This window comes from Varanus komodoensis, unplaced genomic scaffold (assembly GCF_004798865.1).
Source record: "Varanus komodoensis strain SLA01 unplaced genomic scaffold, ASM479886v1 scaffold1, whole genome shotgun sequence".
NCBI lineage: Eukaryota > Metazoa > Chordata > Lepidosauria > Squamata > Varanidae > Varanus > Varanus komodoensis.
This window is the reverse complement of record NW_025335268.1, coordinates 68,841,974-68,859,640: the sequence shown is the minus strand read 5'-3', so window position 1 is coordinate 68,859,640 and position 17,667 is coordinate 68,841,974. Positions and strand designations below refer to the sequence as shown.

At 47.1% G+C, this 17,667-nt stretch overlaps 1 protein-coding gene across 25 annotated transcripts in view; it reads left to right on the top strand.

Moving 5' to 3' along the window:
- Positions 1 to 17,667, top strand: part of CELF2 (CUGBP Elav-like family member 2) — a 543,991-nt gene that overhangs the window by 404,898 nt on the left and 121,426 nt on the right. For all 25 annotated transcript variants that reach the window (XM_044428119.1, XM_044428080.1, XM_044428088.1 and 22 more), the window contains one exon: positions 5,588 to 5,670. In XM_044428119.1, coding sequence (XP_044284054.1) covers positions 5,588 to 5,670 — 83 coding nt within the window. The remainder of the gene's footprint in view (positions 1 to 5,587; positions 5,671 to 17,667) is intronic.

Below are 17,667 nucleotides of genomic sequence, written 5' to 3'. Positions count from 1 at the left end.
CAGAAAAGAAAAGACGACTGCCCTTCCCAGGCATCTGTCGAAGCATGCTGACATATTCAGCTTGGTTTACAGGCAGTGCAAAGTCATTCTGAAGGTGGAAAGTGAAGTTCCGGGAGATCTGTTGTTTTCTCCTCTCCTTTGTCTCTTTGCTGTTGGAATTTTGAAATGTCTTAACCACCCGTGCTCCGAAGCCTCTGTTTTCAGAAGACAAGAGTCTTTTGCAAAACAGCAGAAAGCCCATGTTTGCCAAAGTATGTCTGCTCAGCAGAGAATAACTGCCAACCTTTAGGAAGGTCTGCTAGTTGATGGGAGAGACCAGTTCAGTTTAGAGAACACACCACGAGCATCTCAGGACGGCTTACAATAGAATAATAATAAATAAATATCAGCTGTGAAAGCCGTTGTGGTGCAGTGGTTAAGAGCACAGGATGGGGACTCAGGCAATCTCGGTTCTAGTCCCCACTCAGCCATGGAGGTAACTGGGTGACTTTGGGCCAGTCCCAGACTCTCAACCCAACCTACCTCACAGGGTTGTTGTTGTGAGGATAAGATTGGGAGGAGGAGAATAACATAAGTGGCCTTGCATTGTTTGAAATGAAAAAAGGCGAGATGTAAATATAATTAATTAATTAGTGCACGCCCCGTCCCCCAACATGGCTGCCTCTGCCTTCACCCCTAACCAGTTGCAGCCCATTGTACTGTTGGAACCTTACCAGCCATGGCCCGTTTGAAATGAGCCATTCTCAAGTGACGCATTACGAAGGTGGCTCCTTTCAAAGTCCAGTCGAGACCAGCCACAGCTTAGGCCTTGGACACAGCTGAGAACTTTGCCCAGTCTGAAACAGAAGTGATGCAGATTACCAACATCCGTAAGTGCACCAACACAAAATGTCTATGCAAGTTTGCCCTGGGAGAATCCAGGGAGCCTCAGATTTCGAAATGGATAAGCTTCAGCTAGAGCGCCAATCAGAAATAAAACAAGGAACTGCCCACCTCGAACGAAATGCATGAGCTGAGTCTAATCACATGCATAATGCAAGCGAGAGTCCCTCTCAGTCCAAAGAGAAATATGTGATTCTTCTTGCTAACAAAACTTCATAGCCAGCCAGAGATTTTCTAGTTTGCTAAGGTGCTGTAAAATTGTGAAAGAGTTCACATATCTTGGCACAGTCATCAATTCAAAGGGAGAGTCCAGCCAAGAAATTCAAAGAAGACTGAGACTTCGGAGGGCAGCAAAGAAGAAACTAGAAAAAAATCATCAAGTTGAAGGAGACAAGGTTGAAATCTTCCAGACTATTGTGTCCCAATCACAGTGTGAAGCTGGACAGTGAAGAAACCTGACAAAAAGAAAAAAGATGCATTCGAAACACGGTACTAGAAGAGAGCTTTAGGAATATCCTGGACCAACAGAAAGATGGACAAGCAGGTCCTAGATCAACTCAAGCCAGACCTTTCCCTAGAAGCAAAAACGAAACACTGAGGCTGCCATACTTCAGACACATCGTAAGAAGCCAGGATGCACTGGAGAAGTTTCGACACACAAGGTGCTGCTTCAGTTACTCAGAAGGAAATTTTGGTGCCAAAGCGATGACACAACGGCAGATGGTCAAAGGATAAGTCGCAGCCCTGTAATAACAATGCAAATAGAGCAAATATGAGGGATATTGATGTCCGATTGCCTTGCTAACGAACCATGCACAGACAATATATGAATTCAATTTGCGTTATATGGGGTGTTAAGATCCCATAATTGGATTTGATTTTAAATCATTTTATTCTGTGTTTTGAATGTTTTTGTTTTCTTTTTTTATTATTCACTGCTCAGGAATCATGTTGTATGTAGAGAGGAATATCAGTTCTGCAAGGAAATAAACTGATGTCATTTATTCAGCTGCCGGGCATTCAGGTCCCCAGCAGAACTAGCCAGCTCGTCCACCCCCAAGCTCTCCTCTCAGTGACACCATAACCCCTACAGGGCTGGACAGTTCATGGGGATCACATAGGCCTGAGGTCAGTCTAGTGGCTGTAGACAGCTCTTGTTTTCTGGAATATTCAGAAGCAAGACTTCCCCCTCCAAAGAGCTGGGACAGGGAATCATCTCAGTATGAACTCACCATCAGTATGAAATTGTATCAGTATCACTATCAGATAGTGAGAGAAGGGAAGGAGAGGCATCTTAGAAGGTTAAATTTTTCAGAAAGCAAACCTGCATGCAAGAGGTACAGTCTTTGGCTGATTTAATGGTCCTTTACTGATAGTGATAATGATTCTTAAAAGGCTGAAATAATTGCCAAATGGTCTCTCTTGTCAACTGTGAAAATTTAAGGGTGAATCTGTTTGCGTTCGTTCGAGCCCTTTCTCCTGACAGCTCCTTGACAACGCAGCCTAGAAGTGCACGGAAACCCAGCAGTCAGCTCAGCAATCCAGTGGATTATGCTTCTCCCTGTATTACAGCAGCCGAAACATGGCTGTTGCCGCTGGCATGAGAAAGGCGGTGTCGTGTCAGTAGCTGTTCTCATTGCAAAGTCTTCAAGGGCAATTAAGGAGAAATTTGCCCATGTCACCTCCACAGGCAGTGGCAGGCAAGATCAGTGGATGGGTGGGTTGCATGGAATGTGCAAATTCTAGTTTTATATATACATGCGTGTTTAGAAAGCAATGTTATAACATAGACATCTCACTGTCGTCCTGTGGAATTCACAACCACAAGATGTTGTAATGGCCATCAATCTGGATAGCTTTAAAAAATGCTGGGCAAATCAACGGAGAAGGCTACACACACCTGTTTGTCCTCACAGGTGTCAGAAGCAGTATGCCTGTGAACACAGGTTGCTGGGGATCATGGGCAGAAGAGTGCCATTTCACTGATGTTCTGCTTGTGGTATCTTGTGAGGTGCCGGTTGGTTACTGGGTGAACAGGATGCTGGTTTAAATTTTATTTTATTTTATTATTTATTAACACATTTTTATGCCGCCCCATTTGCTGAAGCCTCAGGGCGGCTTACAACAATAAGTTAAATCATCATAAATAACATTTTAAAATATATACATTAAAATAAAATACAAATATACAATATAAAATAAGCCACCCTGGCCAAATAAAATTCAATAATATTAACATTTAAAATGCTGCTTAAATAAAAAGGTCTTCGCCTGGCGCCGAAAAACTTGGTCTTCTTACGGTTTTTAGGGTGCCTTCAAACAGAGGAAAGGCCTATGGAAAGGGGGGCACGTGCCCATCCTACCAAATAAGTGAATGGTTTCCAGACCCGTATTCCCTCAGTAGGGCTGAGGGGACTTGTAAAAGGGAACGAACACATAGATGGAAGGATATTTAGCTCTTCCTCCCTGCAGTGCTTCCCTGCAGCTTCCCCTCAACCAGCCTTCCCCAACTTTGCACCCTGAAGATGTCTTTGACTACAACCCCCATCCACTGTTGTACATTTTATGCTCACATCTTTCTGCACCTAAGGAAAAGATCCCATTCAGCCTCCGGGCAGATTGTGTTATCCCCACAGAAGGCGTGTCACTTGGTTCCCTCCAGTAGAGCAGGATTTCTCACTGATGCAAAATGTATTGTCGTCAGATGGATTTTCTTCCCTAAGAGGAAATAGGAACAAACTATTTCTGAGAAAGAGAAGGCGATTTTGTTTCCAAAATACAAACAATCTATAAAAATGATGCACATCTGGAGGGTGTGTAGCTATTACTGGCAGGGAGAGGTTGGAACCGGAAAGACTAGCAGTTTTGACCCAGCAAAATCCATTTTGATGCATCTTAGGTACTCAAGGTGGGCTGATTCTTGAACTCACTGTTAGGTTGTAAAACAGATCTGGGTCAACACTTCTCAGATATGGTTTCTGAGGTCTTGTGTGCAAGCAGGGATACCCCCAGGCCACTGGTGAACCCTCTCCTCTGCTGGTGGGCCTCCTGGTGGATTCATCTGGTGATGTTCCTCCAGGCCAAGCCAGAGGACCACCACTTCAGTCAGCATGGAACCACTGCTGTTTTATATGCCCCAGGAATGCCCAACACAGCTTTGCTTGGAGACATTGCAGGAGATGTAAAATGGTTCGTCTCAGCTACCGGCCAGCCTAGGGATCAGTACCAGTGGCCCCCATTGGGGTGCATGGGCCCAAGCAGTTGCCCAAAGATTCCAGGTGTCGGCCTTGTCATCCCAACTGTCTTGGGACTTGTGCCAGTGGGATTATTCGACCTCTGCAACCAACAAACGAGCATCAGAGCTTTGGGAGGTGGTATTGTGGAAGGTGCTCCCCAGAGAGGTTTGCCTGGCGCCGACTTCATATTCTTTTCGGTGCCAGGTAAAAACCTTTTTATTTACCCATTATTTTAAGGATTAAGGAATTTTAACTGGTTTTCGTATTTACAGTCGCAGTTTGTCTTTGTTGATATTATGTATGCTGTTTATTTATTGTTCTAATTATTTTAAGTTGTCCCGGGATGATTTTTGTATAGGACAGCGTGGAACTATTTTAAAAAAATAAATAAAATACCTCAACACGTGATGGGAGGGTAGCTGGTCATTCTATGGATGGGAGGTTGTTGCAAACTTTGGGGCCAAGGAAGGATGCAGATCACAGGAAATCTGAAACCACTGGTGGATCCTAAGGATGTAGGGACACATTGATGGGAAACTATGACTTCCCACTGCAGGCCTTTACAACCTAGCATGCACAGTCTCTCTCATGACCCACCTAACCTAAACTGTCACCAAGAACCTTGTCCTGCACGTTCCTTTAACAGGAGCTAAGAACCAGAGGACAATGAGCCACCCTCCCCCCCCCCGAGTTTCAGTCTGGGGTTCTCAGAGGAGGTGCCCCTTTCCCCAGGTTGCCAGCTGCTTCCTAGCTTTTGCATAGGCTACCCCTGCCCCAATCTAAAAGGTCAAAATGCCTAGAGTTTTAAAATATGTGTGTTGCTATTTTGGGTGGCCTTCAGCCCTCCTCACCTCCGGAATGCAGGTCCTGGGAGCATCTCTGAAATGGAATTCAGCCCCTGAGCTAAAAGGGCTTCGACAGCCCTGCCTGTGGCTTTCATTTCTTCCTTCCTACCCAGGAAAATATTAGCTTAGAACTTAGGACTGTGGCCTTCTGACTACGTGGCGAGTTATGAAGAAAAGCTGCCATTGATGGGTAACTCCAGCACCTAAGCTGTCCTTTGTTTCACGGGCAGCTTGCATTGATAGGTTTTCCCTCTGTCAAATCTGTACTAGCAATGCAGGAAAACTTACAGTGGGGGGGAAGGACATTCCATTGTTTACACAATGTGGTGCCAATTGAACTTTTGGTTAACTTAATTTCTGAGCAGTAACTCTTTGCTGAATCTGTAGTTGTGCTGCATGGATACAATATTGTGGGGGACTTTAATCTCTCCCCCAACTCCTTTTTGAACAATAAAGCATCTCTCTTCTCCGTGCCGCTCATGTAGTCTCATTATAATGCATTTTCAGCCCTCCTATAATAATGTTGCTCAGTCATTGTCTGCCTCCACCTTCTCTTTCTTTTCTTTTGTAGCTGAGCAAACCATTCCCAGTAATTTCTGAAAGCTTTTCAATTTCTCTCTGTAGGTTGTTGTTTCGTAACATTTTATACAAGAAAAGCTGCACTTGAGGCACAGAATGCATTGCACAATATTAAAACTTTACCTGGGGTGAGTACATTTACTTTCTTTCACTGTAATCGTTCTGGAACTGGAAGGAAGCAAGGGGAGGGGGAAGAAAAGGAACGAAAGCTCCTGTGTTACGGAAGGTGCTCGTCACCAGCTCTTAGTGCCGGCAATGGCTGTGGTCCTGCAGACAAAGTTAATGGCCTGGTGGCTCAAGGAACAGGAGTGCCACCAGCTGATAGCGCAATGGTGATCTGATTAGGATGCACAAAAGCTGCTCTTAATGCCATGGGGTAGTTCGGAGCGGGGACATAGCCTGGCTTTTCCAGGCAGGATAGGGAGGGATTTCCCTCAAGCCCCGGGGAGTCGATGCCATTCAGTGTCCACAGTGGTGGGTTAAATGGGCCAGTGGTCTGAGCCAATACAAAGGAGCTCCCAGATGAACACAGGCCTTCGTTATTTTAATGCATTTTCGAATAAAAGGAAAGCATGGGCCGCTTTTAAAAGAACCGCATGGTGCTGGATGGAGCAGAGCCGGTCCTTTTGAGTATGGGGAAACATGAAATGTGAACCGGTCCTTTTGGATGCGCAGTGCTCTTTTCCTTCCGATTTTTCTTCACATTGTGTCGCTCAAAAGCATATTGAATAACAAAAGCTGCCTCTGCCTCTGCAGAGAGGCTGACCTTGATGCAGGCTGAGCCAGACTTTGGCTGCTGAACGTTTTCGATACAAACAGAACACTGGGAGCCCAAAACGTTGCCTCTTTCCCTCCTCCAGAATGTATTATTCTTTCCTACCTGTCTGAATTAACTTTGCAGCTTCCATCGGCTCTTGCTTTGGTACCCTCTTACACACACACACACACCTCAAGCCTGATCTTTCCTCTGAGAGCAGGGGATACTGTGAAGGCAATGCAATTTGGCTGGAAGGTAAAATTGCTCAAGGCAAAAGCGCTCACCCATTTGCCTCCAGACCTTGGTCATCCGCAAAGAGGTGCATCCCTTGCCTGCAGATAAGGAATTCACACCTCAGGGTGTGTGAGTCCTTGTGTAGTGGGGAGCATAGTTACATGGTTGTGTAGTCATATCTGTCACCTCTGAAGGCTTCTTTATGTCTTCTCCAAACTTTTCACAGGGTTCAAAGAGAATTGAGCTTTTAGCAAACAATTCAGGGCGCTTAAAATCAAAAGGGATTGTGAAGAGCTGCAAGGAATTTCTCCAGACTGGGAGAACTGGGCAAATGCAGTTCAATGTAAGCAAGTGTAAAGTAACGCACACAGGGGCAAAAGATCCCAACTTCAAGTGTACGCGGATGAGATCTGAGCTAGAAGTGACTGAGCCGAAAAGAGATCTTGGGGTTGCAGTGGACATTTCTGCCTGCTGCACCTAAACGGGATACCGTAGAGCTGGAAAAAATACTGAAAGTGGCCATAAAAATGTTCACGGGGTTGGCACAACTCTGCTATGAGAAAAGGTCACAAGAGCCAAGATGGTTCAGATTAGCAGGAAGGCAAATAAAGGAGAGACATGATAGAAGTGGAGGGAATTGCACGTGCTTGAGTAGAGGGAAACATTTTTCTCATTCTTTTTTGGCAATCGAATCCAGGGTCATCACTTGAAGCTAATGGGTGGGAAGGTCCCAACAGATCAAAGGGGATACAGCTTCCCACAGATCCCAGTGAAACTATGGAATTCACTTCCATGAGAGGTTGTGATGGCCATCCATTGGGACACCTTTAAAGGGGGACTGGGACAATTCCTGGAGTGGCTACTAGTCCTGATGGCTCTGTGCTACCAGCTGGACAGCTCATTTCTCCTGGTGCTGCCACTGGGCCAAAGACTGGGTCCCTTGTATACCACCATCCTGAAAACCCTTGCACCGCTTTCAAAACAGGCTGATACTCAAACCCAGCCTGAAGAACTTCAGTGGGTAACCTTGAAACTTCAGAGTCCCCTCTCCCCACTCGCTCCTCCGCATCCTCCTCAGAATCTATCTGAACTGTGATCAGCAAGCAATAGGCCCACCTTCCACAGCCTCAGGCTTCTCCTTCTTTGCACAAAGAAGGGGTCCCAAGCATTCTCAGACTTGCTCTTGGCTTGCAGAAAAGAAGTTCAGTGGCTGCAAGAAAGGCTAACTCTGGCAGGACATTTGCAACCCTATCAAAGACGTCCCTCTGGAACCATGCCTTAAATGCTGCCGATTTTATGCAAAGAAGTCCCACTACCAACACATCATTCCCTTCTTCTTCCTTTTAAAGTTATCCCCACCTTTGGGTGAGCATGCCAAGCATAATATAGTCACAACAAATTGCCTGTGACAATATTTTCTGGGTTTCTGGATCTGTTCCATTCCTATACCAACCAATAGCCAAAGCTCTCTGGCGTGTGGTTCCAGAGAGCTGGCCAGAAATGTCCGAACTGCAAAGGAATAATAAAAGAGTACGAAACAAAGGAAGGCAGCGACACGCCTGCTCTCCCTGAACGGTGCCTCTGTGCAAAGGGAGAAGGGATCAAAAGGCTGATTAGCAGAAGCCAGTGGGCCTGGACAAGCCAAAGGATCCTGTGCTGCTGCTGGCGCACTGTTGAAGGTAGGAGTCCCAGGCAATAAATCTGAAGGTAGGAGTCCCAGGCAATTGGAGAGCTGCCTATGGAACTAGTGGGATAAAAGCACCAGGAAAAGGGGGGACACTGCTTACTGCGAGGGCTTCTGGAGGGGAAGCGGGGACCTCTGGTGCTTTGTTCTGCAGAGGCACTGACCGATGGGCCAAAGGCAAAACCTCCAGTGCTTCCTATATCTCTCGGAACTTGCCCCAGCAAAATTACTCTCCCTGCCTCGTCCCTCTTTTTGCATTGAAGGATGCCTTGTTGTTGTTGTTGTTGTGATTGTTGTTACCCTCTTCTTTCTCTCTGGCCATGCCACTGCAAAGCCAGATCAACCATCAGAAGTACACCTAGTTTCCATCAGAGATTCAGATTGATGGGAACTGGGGTTCCTCCCTCCACACATTCAGAGCTGCAGGCCTTTCTTGCACAACGTTATTCGTGGACCAAAGCATTTTCCAGATGCACAAACACCCAGAATGAATCTCTGAGTGGTTCTTTCAAGCCAATCTGAACACTCCTTATGAGCATGCCGGGGCCCCATTCCTTCAGGAGGGGCCTTCCGAGAACAAGCACACCTCCTCTCTGTGAGGTGACGCTCTACCCCTTTGGAGAATCATCGCCCTCTTCTGCTGGTGCTGCATCACAGGGTCAAGAGCCATGCCCACCTCAGAAACTCCCCTGCCTCAAGTCCCCTCCTGCAACTTCTGGGCTGTTCCCAGGGACTACCTGCCCACCTGGGGAGCCCAGCCTTGAGATGAGCATCTCCACTTCTCTCTTCTGTCCCTCAGGATAGCGCACATTCCCAGGCCCCCTCCTGCTCCGGATGCTTCTTTTGGAGCCCAGCCAGCAGCCCTTGAGAATCTGCACCCACAGCAGCCATCTTTCTCTCTCCCAGCACAGATGGGTCACGAGAGGATCGACAGTTGATGTCCTAGCAATGCTCTGGAAGGGACAGGGTGGCATGCATGCAGCTGTCTTAGTGGAAGGCGCCCCTCACAACTGCAGGGATTCGTGCAGAAAATGCTCTTGGAAAATGCTCTTTCCCCCTCTTATCCTCCCAGTTAAGAGCCTGGAGCTGATCGAAAGTCAAAATCCAGAAAGGGCTCGCTGGCCCAATTTGTCCACAGTTGCATTCTCTCTGTTGCAGCCTCCATTTCAAATGGAGTCGGTATCTTTATAATTCTGTCGTTACGCGTGGCTCCAACAGATAAATCCCCCTCTGTCTTTAATGGAGACACAAACGCTCTGACACCCTCTCTGTCCCTTTGAAAAGACTTTTTGGTGGACATGAAGAAAACACTGTGAGGCATGAATGATTAATGCTGTCTCTTGGAAGGAAATATTGCTTGGGTGCCTTGCTGTTTGATTACAAGCCTTGGAATTAGTCAACATTTCCATAATTCTAAACCAATATACACCTGTTTTCCCACTGTGGTGTGAAGGCACAACTTAATTTAACAGAACCCCTGCTGTGCTAAATCTCTCATTAAACACCAAGCCGGTTCTGTAATTTAAAGTCGCAGCACCACTATTTTAAGAAAATTGTCTGTCTGTCTGTGTATGTGCACGCACGCACACTGAAATTAATAAGAAGCTAATGATGCATTTTCCGCACTTCCCCTGGAAACTTCTAGAAAGAACCTTTGAAGAATAAATGGCCCAGAATATAGGCAGAGAGAGTCATACTGTGGCCGGATTGCCTTCTAAGTGTGGGGCTGAAGTGTGCAAATAGAAGTAATGTGGGATTTAAAGAAACAAGCATCTCTTAAGATACAGAGATTCCGCTGAATTAAAGGCCAGGACATCATACAGTCCCAAGACAGGGTGGCTGTCCAACCCAGCTGTAGTGTGTACACCGATTTCCAGCATTCGCGATTTGACTTGCAGGCCTTTCTTTCTGTCTAGATAGATATAAGAATGGTTCTTATTTCTTTTATCCCTGTAAAGGGTCAACTTTATCAGAACTTGGGTTCAAGGAGCCCATTGAAATCTATGAAACCTACCCTATGAATGATAAGACTTTAGGAGACCAGAAGAACTTCTTCTGGCCCATAAAAATATCTCTGCTGATTTCTGGCTAAGGTTGCTAATTTCTGGGGGTTCTCCTGTTGTCTCCCCTCCCCCAGACACAGACACACACTGCTTCACAGTCCAGTCCAGGCGATCTGTGTGGACCCACAAACACATCTGAGTCTTTGAAGACTTTGGGCATTCCCACATATTGAGCTTTTGGGACTTTCCTGGAAGAGACCCATGAAATTTTGCCCCAGTGCATTAAAAGCCCAGCCAGGTCTTCCTCCTGGACATAGTTCCTCAATGTGTACTAGTCATATCAACGCCACTACGGTGCACCTATGGACTTACTTGAGAGGAAGCCCTAGTGAGCTTAATGTAGGGTTCTTTCCAAGCTGAGACAGAAGCATGGGGAAACCAGCTCCACTTGCCCAGACCAGAAGGCAGGTAGGGGTCTCTCCTTTATGGAGATGAGCAAAGGATCTCTGCAGAGCTGCCATGAGCTGAGTGACTCTCTCTTGTCCTGCAGCTCTGCAGCTGCTGTGAACCGCGTTTTCCTCCCTTTACACATTCAGGGCGACAAGTCATTTCTTTGCAAAGACTCTTCATTCACCAAAGGATACACAACAGATGCAACCCTGTGCATGCCCAGAGCCGCTCGTTGAACCCGATCTTAACAACTACTTCCAGAAACCTTCCTTCTGAGCAGTACTGGGCAGATGCCTTCTGAAGGGCCTGTTTGGAAGCGAGCCTGCCTCCTTTCTGTATGTCTGTCCTCTAACTGGGTTTCCCAGTGCCACATCTGGGGCCAAGATTTGTACCGGATTCTTCTGACTCCTCTCCAGGGCCCCCACCAGACACCTGCGCATTTGGGCTGTTCTCAGCCGGTCTGAGTGCTTGCGGACAGGGGCCTTGGGGTTAGCGGGGCTTCTCTCATCTCTGTCTTGTGCCACGTTCCCCAGCTCCCTCCGCCTCCTCCCCCCGTCCTCTGTCCTGGAATCCAGATGAGTGCACAAATGAGAACTGCCCCCTGCATCCCCAACAGCAGCGGTGGGCCTGCATCAAGGACGCACAAGCACGGCCTCCTCCTCCAAGGGAGCACCGTGCAGTCGTTGGGGAAAGGAGGAGACCTCCATGACGGGCCTCGAGACGGGAGTGGAGGGGGTCTGGAAGGTCCCAGTCGGCGCCAGCAGCCACCCTCTGTCTTCCACCCTGACAGCAATTCAGAAGCGGACCAGATCCAACAAATCCATTAAAACGACAACTTTACTTTTAACATCTTATTCTTGTATGATGTTGTCCTGCTACAAAACACTGCCATTGATAAAATATCCATTTGCAGAAATATACCATTATATCTGATCTGTAACATCTTACAACCTTAAGATATTATTTGCTTCAGGGCACATGAAAAGAGGTGCCAAGACTCTAAACTTCAACCCCCAGCCCTGAATGTTCCCATTGCAGTATCTATTCCCCTATGCTAGAAAATAATTCCAAATGCCATAGTATGCATTTTGATCTGATAATATGCTTTTTCCCTGCCTCCGAAGAATGTGTATAGAGTACAGCCCAAATTCATTTCAACTTGTCCCCTAAACTGGGGCTTTCATAGGCCTTCCTTTTGTTGGACTATTTTAATGCTTGCTGATTGTTGCTGCTAGGATAGAATGAAAACTGAAAAAGGAGCATAAACAGGAACCCTCCCTCAACATCCATCAGAGCCTTCCCTCATCCCTGCGAATTATTTCAAGCATCTTCCTGGAATTAATTCAATTATTTTGAAAAATTCATTCACATACACTTGTTTTCTCTTCTTCTCACACACACAATTAACTGGACTACAGACTTTTCGAAATAGTGTTCGTGTTAACACAAATATTTAGTAAAACTGCAGTTGGGAGGTGCATGTGGCAGGAGGCATCAGAGCTAGAAGCGAGAACCCACGTTCCTGCACATTCTGTCCGCCAGGACTACCGTTCTGACCACCCCACCTGGCAATCGGGCCAACAGAGCCAGGAGACTTCAGCCGCCCACTGTGCTCATGGTTGGTTCCAAGGGCTGTGAAAGGCTTCCTACCACGACCTGTGGGGCATGCGTTTTCTTGGCCCTGTGGCCCATTTCTCCTGTTGATGCCAAGGCCTACCCTCTCCGGAGCAGTCCTGTGGTTCAAGGATTGGGAAGGCCCAGGGAGCAGGGGAGTTCTGCAGCAGAGGACACGGTGAGAAGAGTGTTGCTTCACCAAGGGCTAAGCTCCGGCTGAGCAACTTAATACTGGACATGGCTGTCTCAGCTCCTTCCTGGTTCCTCATCAGGACCCTGACCCAAAGACTATTCCACCTTGTAAAGAGGGTTCAGGGATATCTGATGCTCTGGATGCTGTGCCTGCATCTTCTGCCCAGACATCCTGCCACCCTCGCTTCTGGGGTCCTAAATGGGGAACATTTTAGGCAGGGAGGTAGGACCAGTTCAAGTGCTTTGGGTTCTCCCAGTGCCATGGCCTCCTGAAATGAAACATCTCTTCTGGGGATAGCCTAAGGAGGACTGGCAGAATCCCCTTGCTGGACCATGGGAACAATGGCTTTGATCCCTTCTGAGGTTTCCTCCAGTTCCAGGGTGTCCTGCTGTGAAGGTCATGAGATAGGACACTCTGGCCTGTTTTGAAACATAGAAAAAAAGGCAAGTCAGAAGGGGTCTCCCAGGCCATCTAGTCTGACTCCTGGCTCCAGCTGGCCCCGCTCATGTAATCCCCAGCATGAGGTTGTCCAATCCGTCCTTGAAGACCCTCACTGAGGGGGCCTCAACCACCTCCCCTGAAAGCCCTGGCTCCTGGCTTGATCTTGCGGCTCTAATCCCTGGCTCCTGGCTCTAATGTGACAGTGACTGTTCCTTTAGAAAACTCTGACCCAGTGACCTCCTATCCAGAGGCTGGCCTGATCCCACTTCTGCATCATCTCAATGGAATGCGACATTCTTAGAGGATTTGCTGAGTCCAAAAGCTCTGGAACGCTTGAAAGTTCACAATTCTATCAGCATAATTTGGTCCAGTAAAATAGAATATCTCAGATATTGCTCTTAAATGGCACCTAATTTTTATTTTATGCCACTCTGGCTGGTTTCCAAAACCTCTGTTGAGATTCCTCGGGGTGCTTAATGCTAAGTAAATGTAACATGAGAATGGCTATTAGTACTTCACTTTTATGGGCTTATGTGGCCAATAACTGAGTTTAATCCTCAGTTAAACTCTGCATTGCTTTAGCTTTCGGTGCCCTCTGGCCGGCTGACTCCATTTATTGCGGTGATTCTGGCTTCTCGATGCACACTCATCATGGCCCTCCTGACTCTAGAGGTAGTCTCATTAGGGAATTCCACATGTGAATCCATTTAATTAAGGGTGTGATAATGGAGAAATACAGTGTTCAGAAAAGCTCTTAAATTTTAACAGGAAAAAGAAGCGGGCAGGATCCTAATCTCTTGTAAAATATTAATAGCCTCTTCCTGCCAGATGCCATTGATGCACATGTGTTTATTTCTTTCTCCACCTGCCCACCTCCCCTCGCGACACGCACACTCCACTTTATTAAAGAAAGAGTTACCGTGAGGCCTTACCTCATGCATTTTACAATCGCGGTGGAAGCCATTGTTTTCAGGGGAGCGTTATGGGATAGACATGGACTCCCCCGAGCTTCCCTGCCTGCTCTTCGTGGTGATGAAAACATGGTCATGGAACAGCCACATCATCTAGAGATGTAGTGTGCCTGTAGGCCAGAGGGCAGGCAACCCGGGACCCATCCACTGTGTCTTTCCTTAGCACCTGCTCAGACACCCTAGCTCCTCCTGGTTTGTACTTAAAACATATGTTCGTATTTTCTTCCTGCCAGCTGGGATTGCTTCAAAGCAAAGTGGAAGACCCAGTCTGCTTCCATCTTAATTTTGCACAAATACTGCTGGCATTCCTTTGCGAGACCCACCCATCACAGCGACTCTGGTTCTTCCCAGGACTAGGGATGTGGAGGGAATCTGGTTGGGGTTGGGAACCTCCCAGATTCCCTGTGCTTGGCTCCCTAGACCCAGGCCCACCTCTTGTGACCCTGACTCCAATTTCCTGGCCTGCACCCCAAGAGCATTGTGCTCTTCCAGCCACGTTCTCCAGCCTAGGCATACTGCCTCCGATACTGGAGGTGGAGGGGGCATGTCACCATCAGGACGGCCAGCCACTGGTAGCCTTTTCACCCATGAAGCAGCATGCATTGTACAAAATCGGAAACGTGTGCCATGACTCCTTGGCACATCAGGTTGCCATTTGGGCACCTGGGAGTCTGCATGCATTTGCACACTTGCGCTTGGCTCAGTTGCAGGACTGGGTCAAGCATGAGAGCATGTCCATGGATGCTAAAGGGATGGATTCCAAAACCCTAATATATGTGGGGGCAGGGAGAGAGGACGAGATTTGCAAAACGTCTGTGCTGCATGGATAATTCTGTAAAATTCAGAATCTTTTTGGAATCTTCTAAGACTTTTTTTATAAGAAGTTTTATTTGAAATTATAATCCTAAAAACAAAGGAAAAACTAAAAACAACATCAACCCTCAAAAACATCAAGCCTGCTGGGTCAGCCCCCACATTTTTTTTCCATTTATGATAACTTAGAAACAGATTTAAATCTATGCGAAGTCCCGTTTCTCTAGCCAATAATAAAAAGAGTCCCAAGTCTGATAGAAGTCGAATCTTCTAAAACTTGAGAAGGAAGGCAGTGAAGAGGTAGGTAAAGACGCCAATAATGAAAGGAAAGGGCAGGACGAGAGCCAGACTGAGAGATGCTACAAGTCATTTGGCCTCCTGTGGAAAATGGCAAGGGTTCAGCTTCAAATGTGTGGGATTTTCCATGCACCGTGGTCGTCCCTGGTTCTCCCTTTTTCAGTACACAGGCAGCATTCCCACCATGCTTGATGATAAATACACACCTACAGCCCTTCAGCTCCGAGTCCTTTTATTGCCAAAGAGGTTCCCATTCAACACTCTGGTTTTAAGCACTCAGCTGGTCCCATCCTCCTTTCTGTCTCAATACCTTATTCCCCACACACTTTGGCTAGCTACTTTTTATGGCTTCTTCGCTTTGGTTATTGCATCTCTCTCACTCATGGTATCAGCGTGATCTGATTGTTTGCTCTATAAAATACATCCTCCTATATCATTTTTACAGCTTTCTTGTAATGGGGCATTGGTGGATATGACACCAGGAATACCGCATTCAGTACAAGAAGGGTTTGTGCCATTGCTTTGTTGATATTCTGGAAGGGAGATTTGGGAAAGTGCAGTGGAAATAATTGTGCCTGGAGTGGCAGATTCATGAAGTGATATTAAAAGGATTCATCATCTTTGTGGGTCGTCCAAATGTTGATAGAAGGAACAGGCTGAGAATACTTCAAAGAAATGGGGGACAGATTTTCAACGCCCCTCAATTTTTTTCTCCCTTGTATTGAGGGAAAAATTAAAGCTAATTTATATGACCCCCTAGGACATCCTTAATGACTCACTTCTGATATTAAACTGAGTTGCTTCATCATATTTCCTGACCGCTGGCTGGCATGTTGGGCAACATGCTTACCTGGGTTCTAGCCCGCTGATCCTTCCAACAGGAATACAGCTCACCTGGATAAGTTTATTCCATTTTAACCTAACAGCAAAACTGTGAAGTGGGCTAGCTTAAGAAATCACGACTAGCCCAAAGTCAGTGATGGCTCCACCAAACGTTATATTTTAAATATATGTATAAGCCAAACTGAACATGCAGCTCATGCTGTGTGGCATCTTTAAAAGTTCATCTGAATTCAGATCTCAGATCATGCTTACTGACCGGCTAAGGGAAGAGCTCCCAGGCGGAAAGGCTGCTTTTTGCCACACGCTCACTGCAGCCAAAGTGATCTGTGGAAAATATTGGAAAACCAAGGGTGTACCGAGCCTGGACAAATGTCTCTTAGCATTTTCGGGACCTGGTTCTTTTATAAAGAACATGTTTTATTCCGGTTGAAAGGGAGGACAGCAAAGATTGATAGGTTTGAAGGATGGACAGAGTTTGGTGTTCAGTGGTATATTGAAGAAATGGTCGTTAATTGTAAACTTTTCGCCTTGTTTTAAAGGTTTGTGTATTGTTATAGCTTCCCCAAGCAGTTTTGCCCAGGTTTTGGTTTGGAAGAGGAAGAACAGAGGGACAGACTGTAATATATAGATTATTTACACATATACAAGCAGGGGTCAGGATGTGTGAACCTGGTTTTGGTGATAAAATCTCTATACCAAATATCTTGGTCCACACTCCCCAGGTGCGTCCGAGTCCTGGGAAGTACCTGGGGAGTGTGGACCAATCAGATCTGGCCCCACAGTGCAAAGCCAGCCTTATTTTGATGACTGAGGGGTCCTGACCTCAAAGCTTCTGTACAAGCGGTCCCAGCTGACCCACAGCTCTGGGTGCAAGGGGGGATCCTGTGGCCAGCTGCTCTGCTTGCAGGCCTTTCCAGGAAAGGCACCCAAACGCAGCCCACAAGGTTTCCAAGCTGGGAATTGACCAGCTCTGGACATCAGAAGAGTTCTGCCGAAGTAGACCGCCAGTGATTAGGCCAACAGCCTGTTTCCTGCCGTAGGAAGCGAGATGCTTCCCATGAGCATGGCATGAATAGGGATGAGTGATGAGGAATCTGCTTTGGGGTGGGGATCCGTCAGACTCCCTTTTCTCTTACGGCTGTACATCCAACTCCCTGGCAAGTGTGCCAGGTGTCCACGAGGTGCTCACCAGGAATCAGATCCCATATGGGCAGGGACTCTCCTCCAAGCCCGTGCCATACAGCCCTTGCCTCCACGACATGCGACACAGAGGGAGGTGTGCCCACAGCATTCTGGGAGCCCTCCTTGAAAGAGAGCAGGAGGGTGACTGCCCGGAGGAGGGCCTCCTCTGTGGTGGCACCCCAACTGTGGAACATGCACCCCAGAGACGTTTGCCTGGCGCCCACGCTGCTTTCCTTTTGGCGCCAGGCAAAACCCTTTTTATTCTCCCAATATTTTAATTGTTTTAATCTGTGGTTTTACACTGAAGATTGGGTGCTGTGGCACTCTTACTCTCACTTTTATGTTCATGCTATTTTATTGATGTTGTTGTAAACCGTCCTGAGACATCTGTGATGGGATGGTCTAGAAAAGCTTTAAGTAAATAAATAAATTCCACCCGAGTTTATGGACTTCCTCTAAGCTCAGCCTGCTTTCTAAGCCAGGGACAAGCCTGAGAGGAAGCCTGCAAACCGAAGAGGGACGGATCCTGCGGGACTGTGTCACAACTCTAGGCCTGGGGCATTGGCTGGTTCCAGGCAGGTCAAGAATTGAGAAGCAGAGCCGGAGAAGAGAGCAGGCTGAGGCGTATTTCGTCCCACTGCCG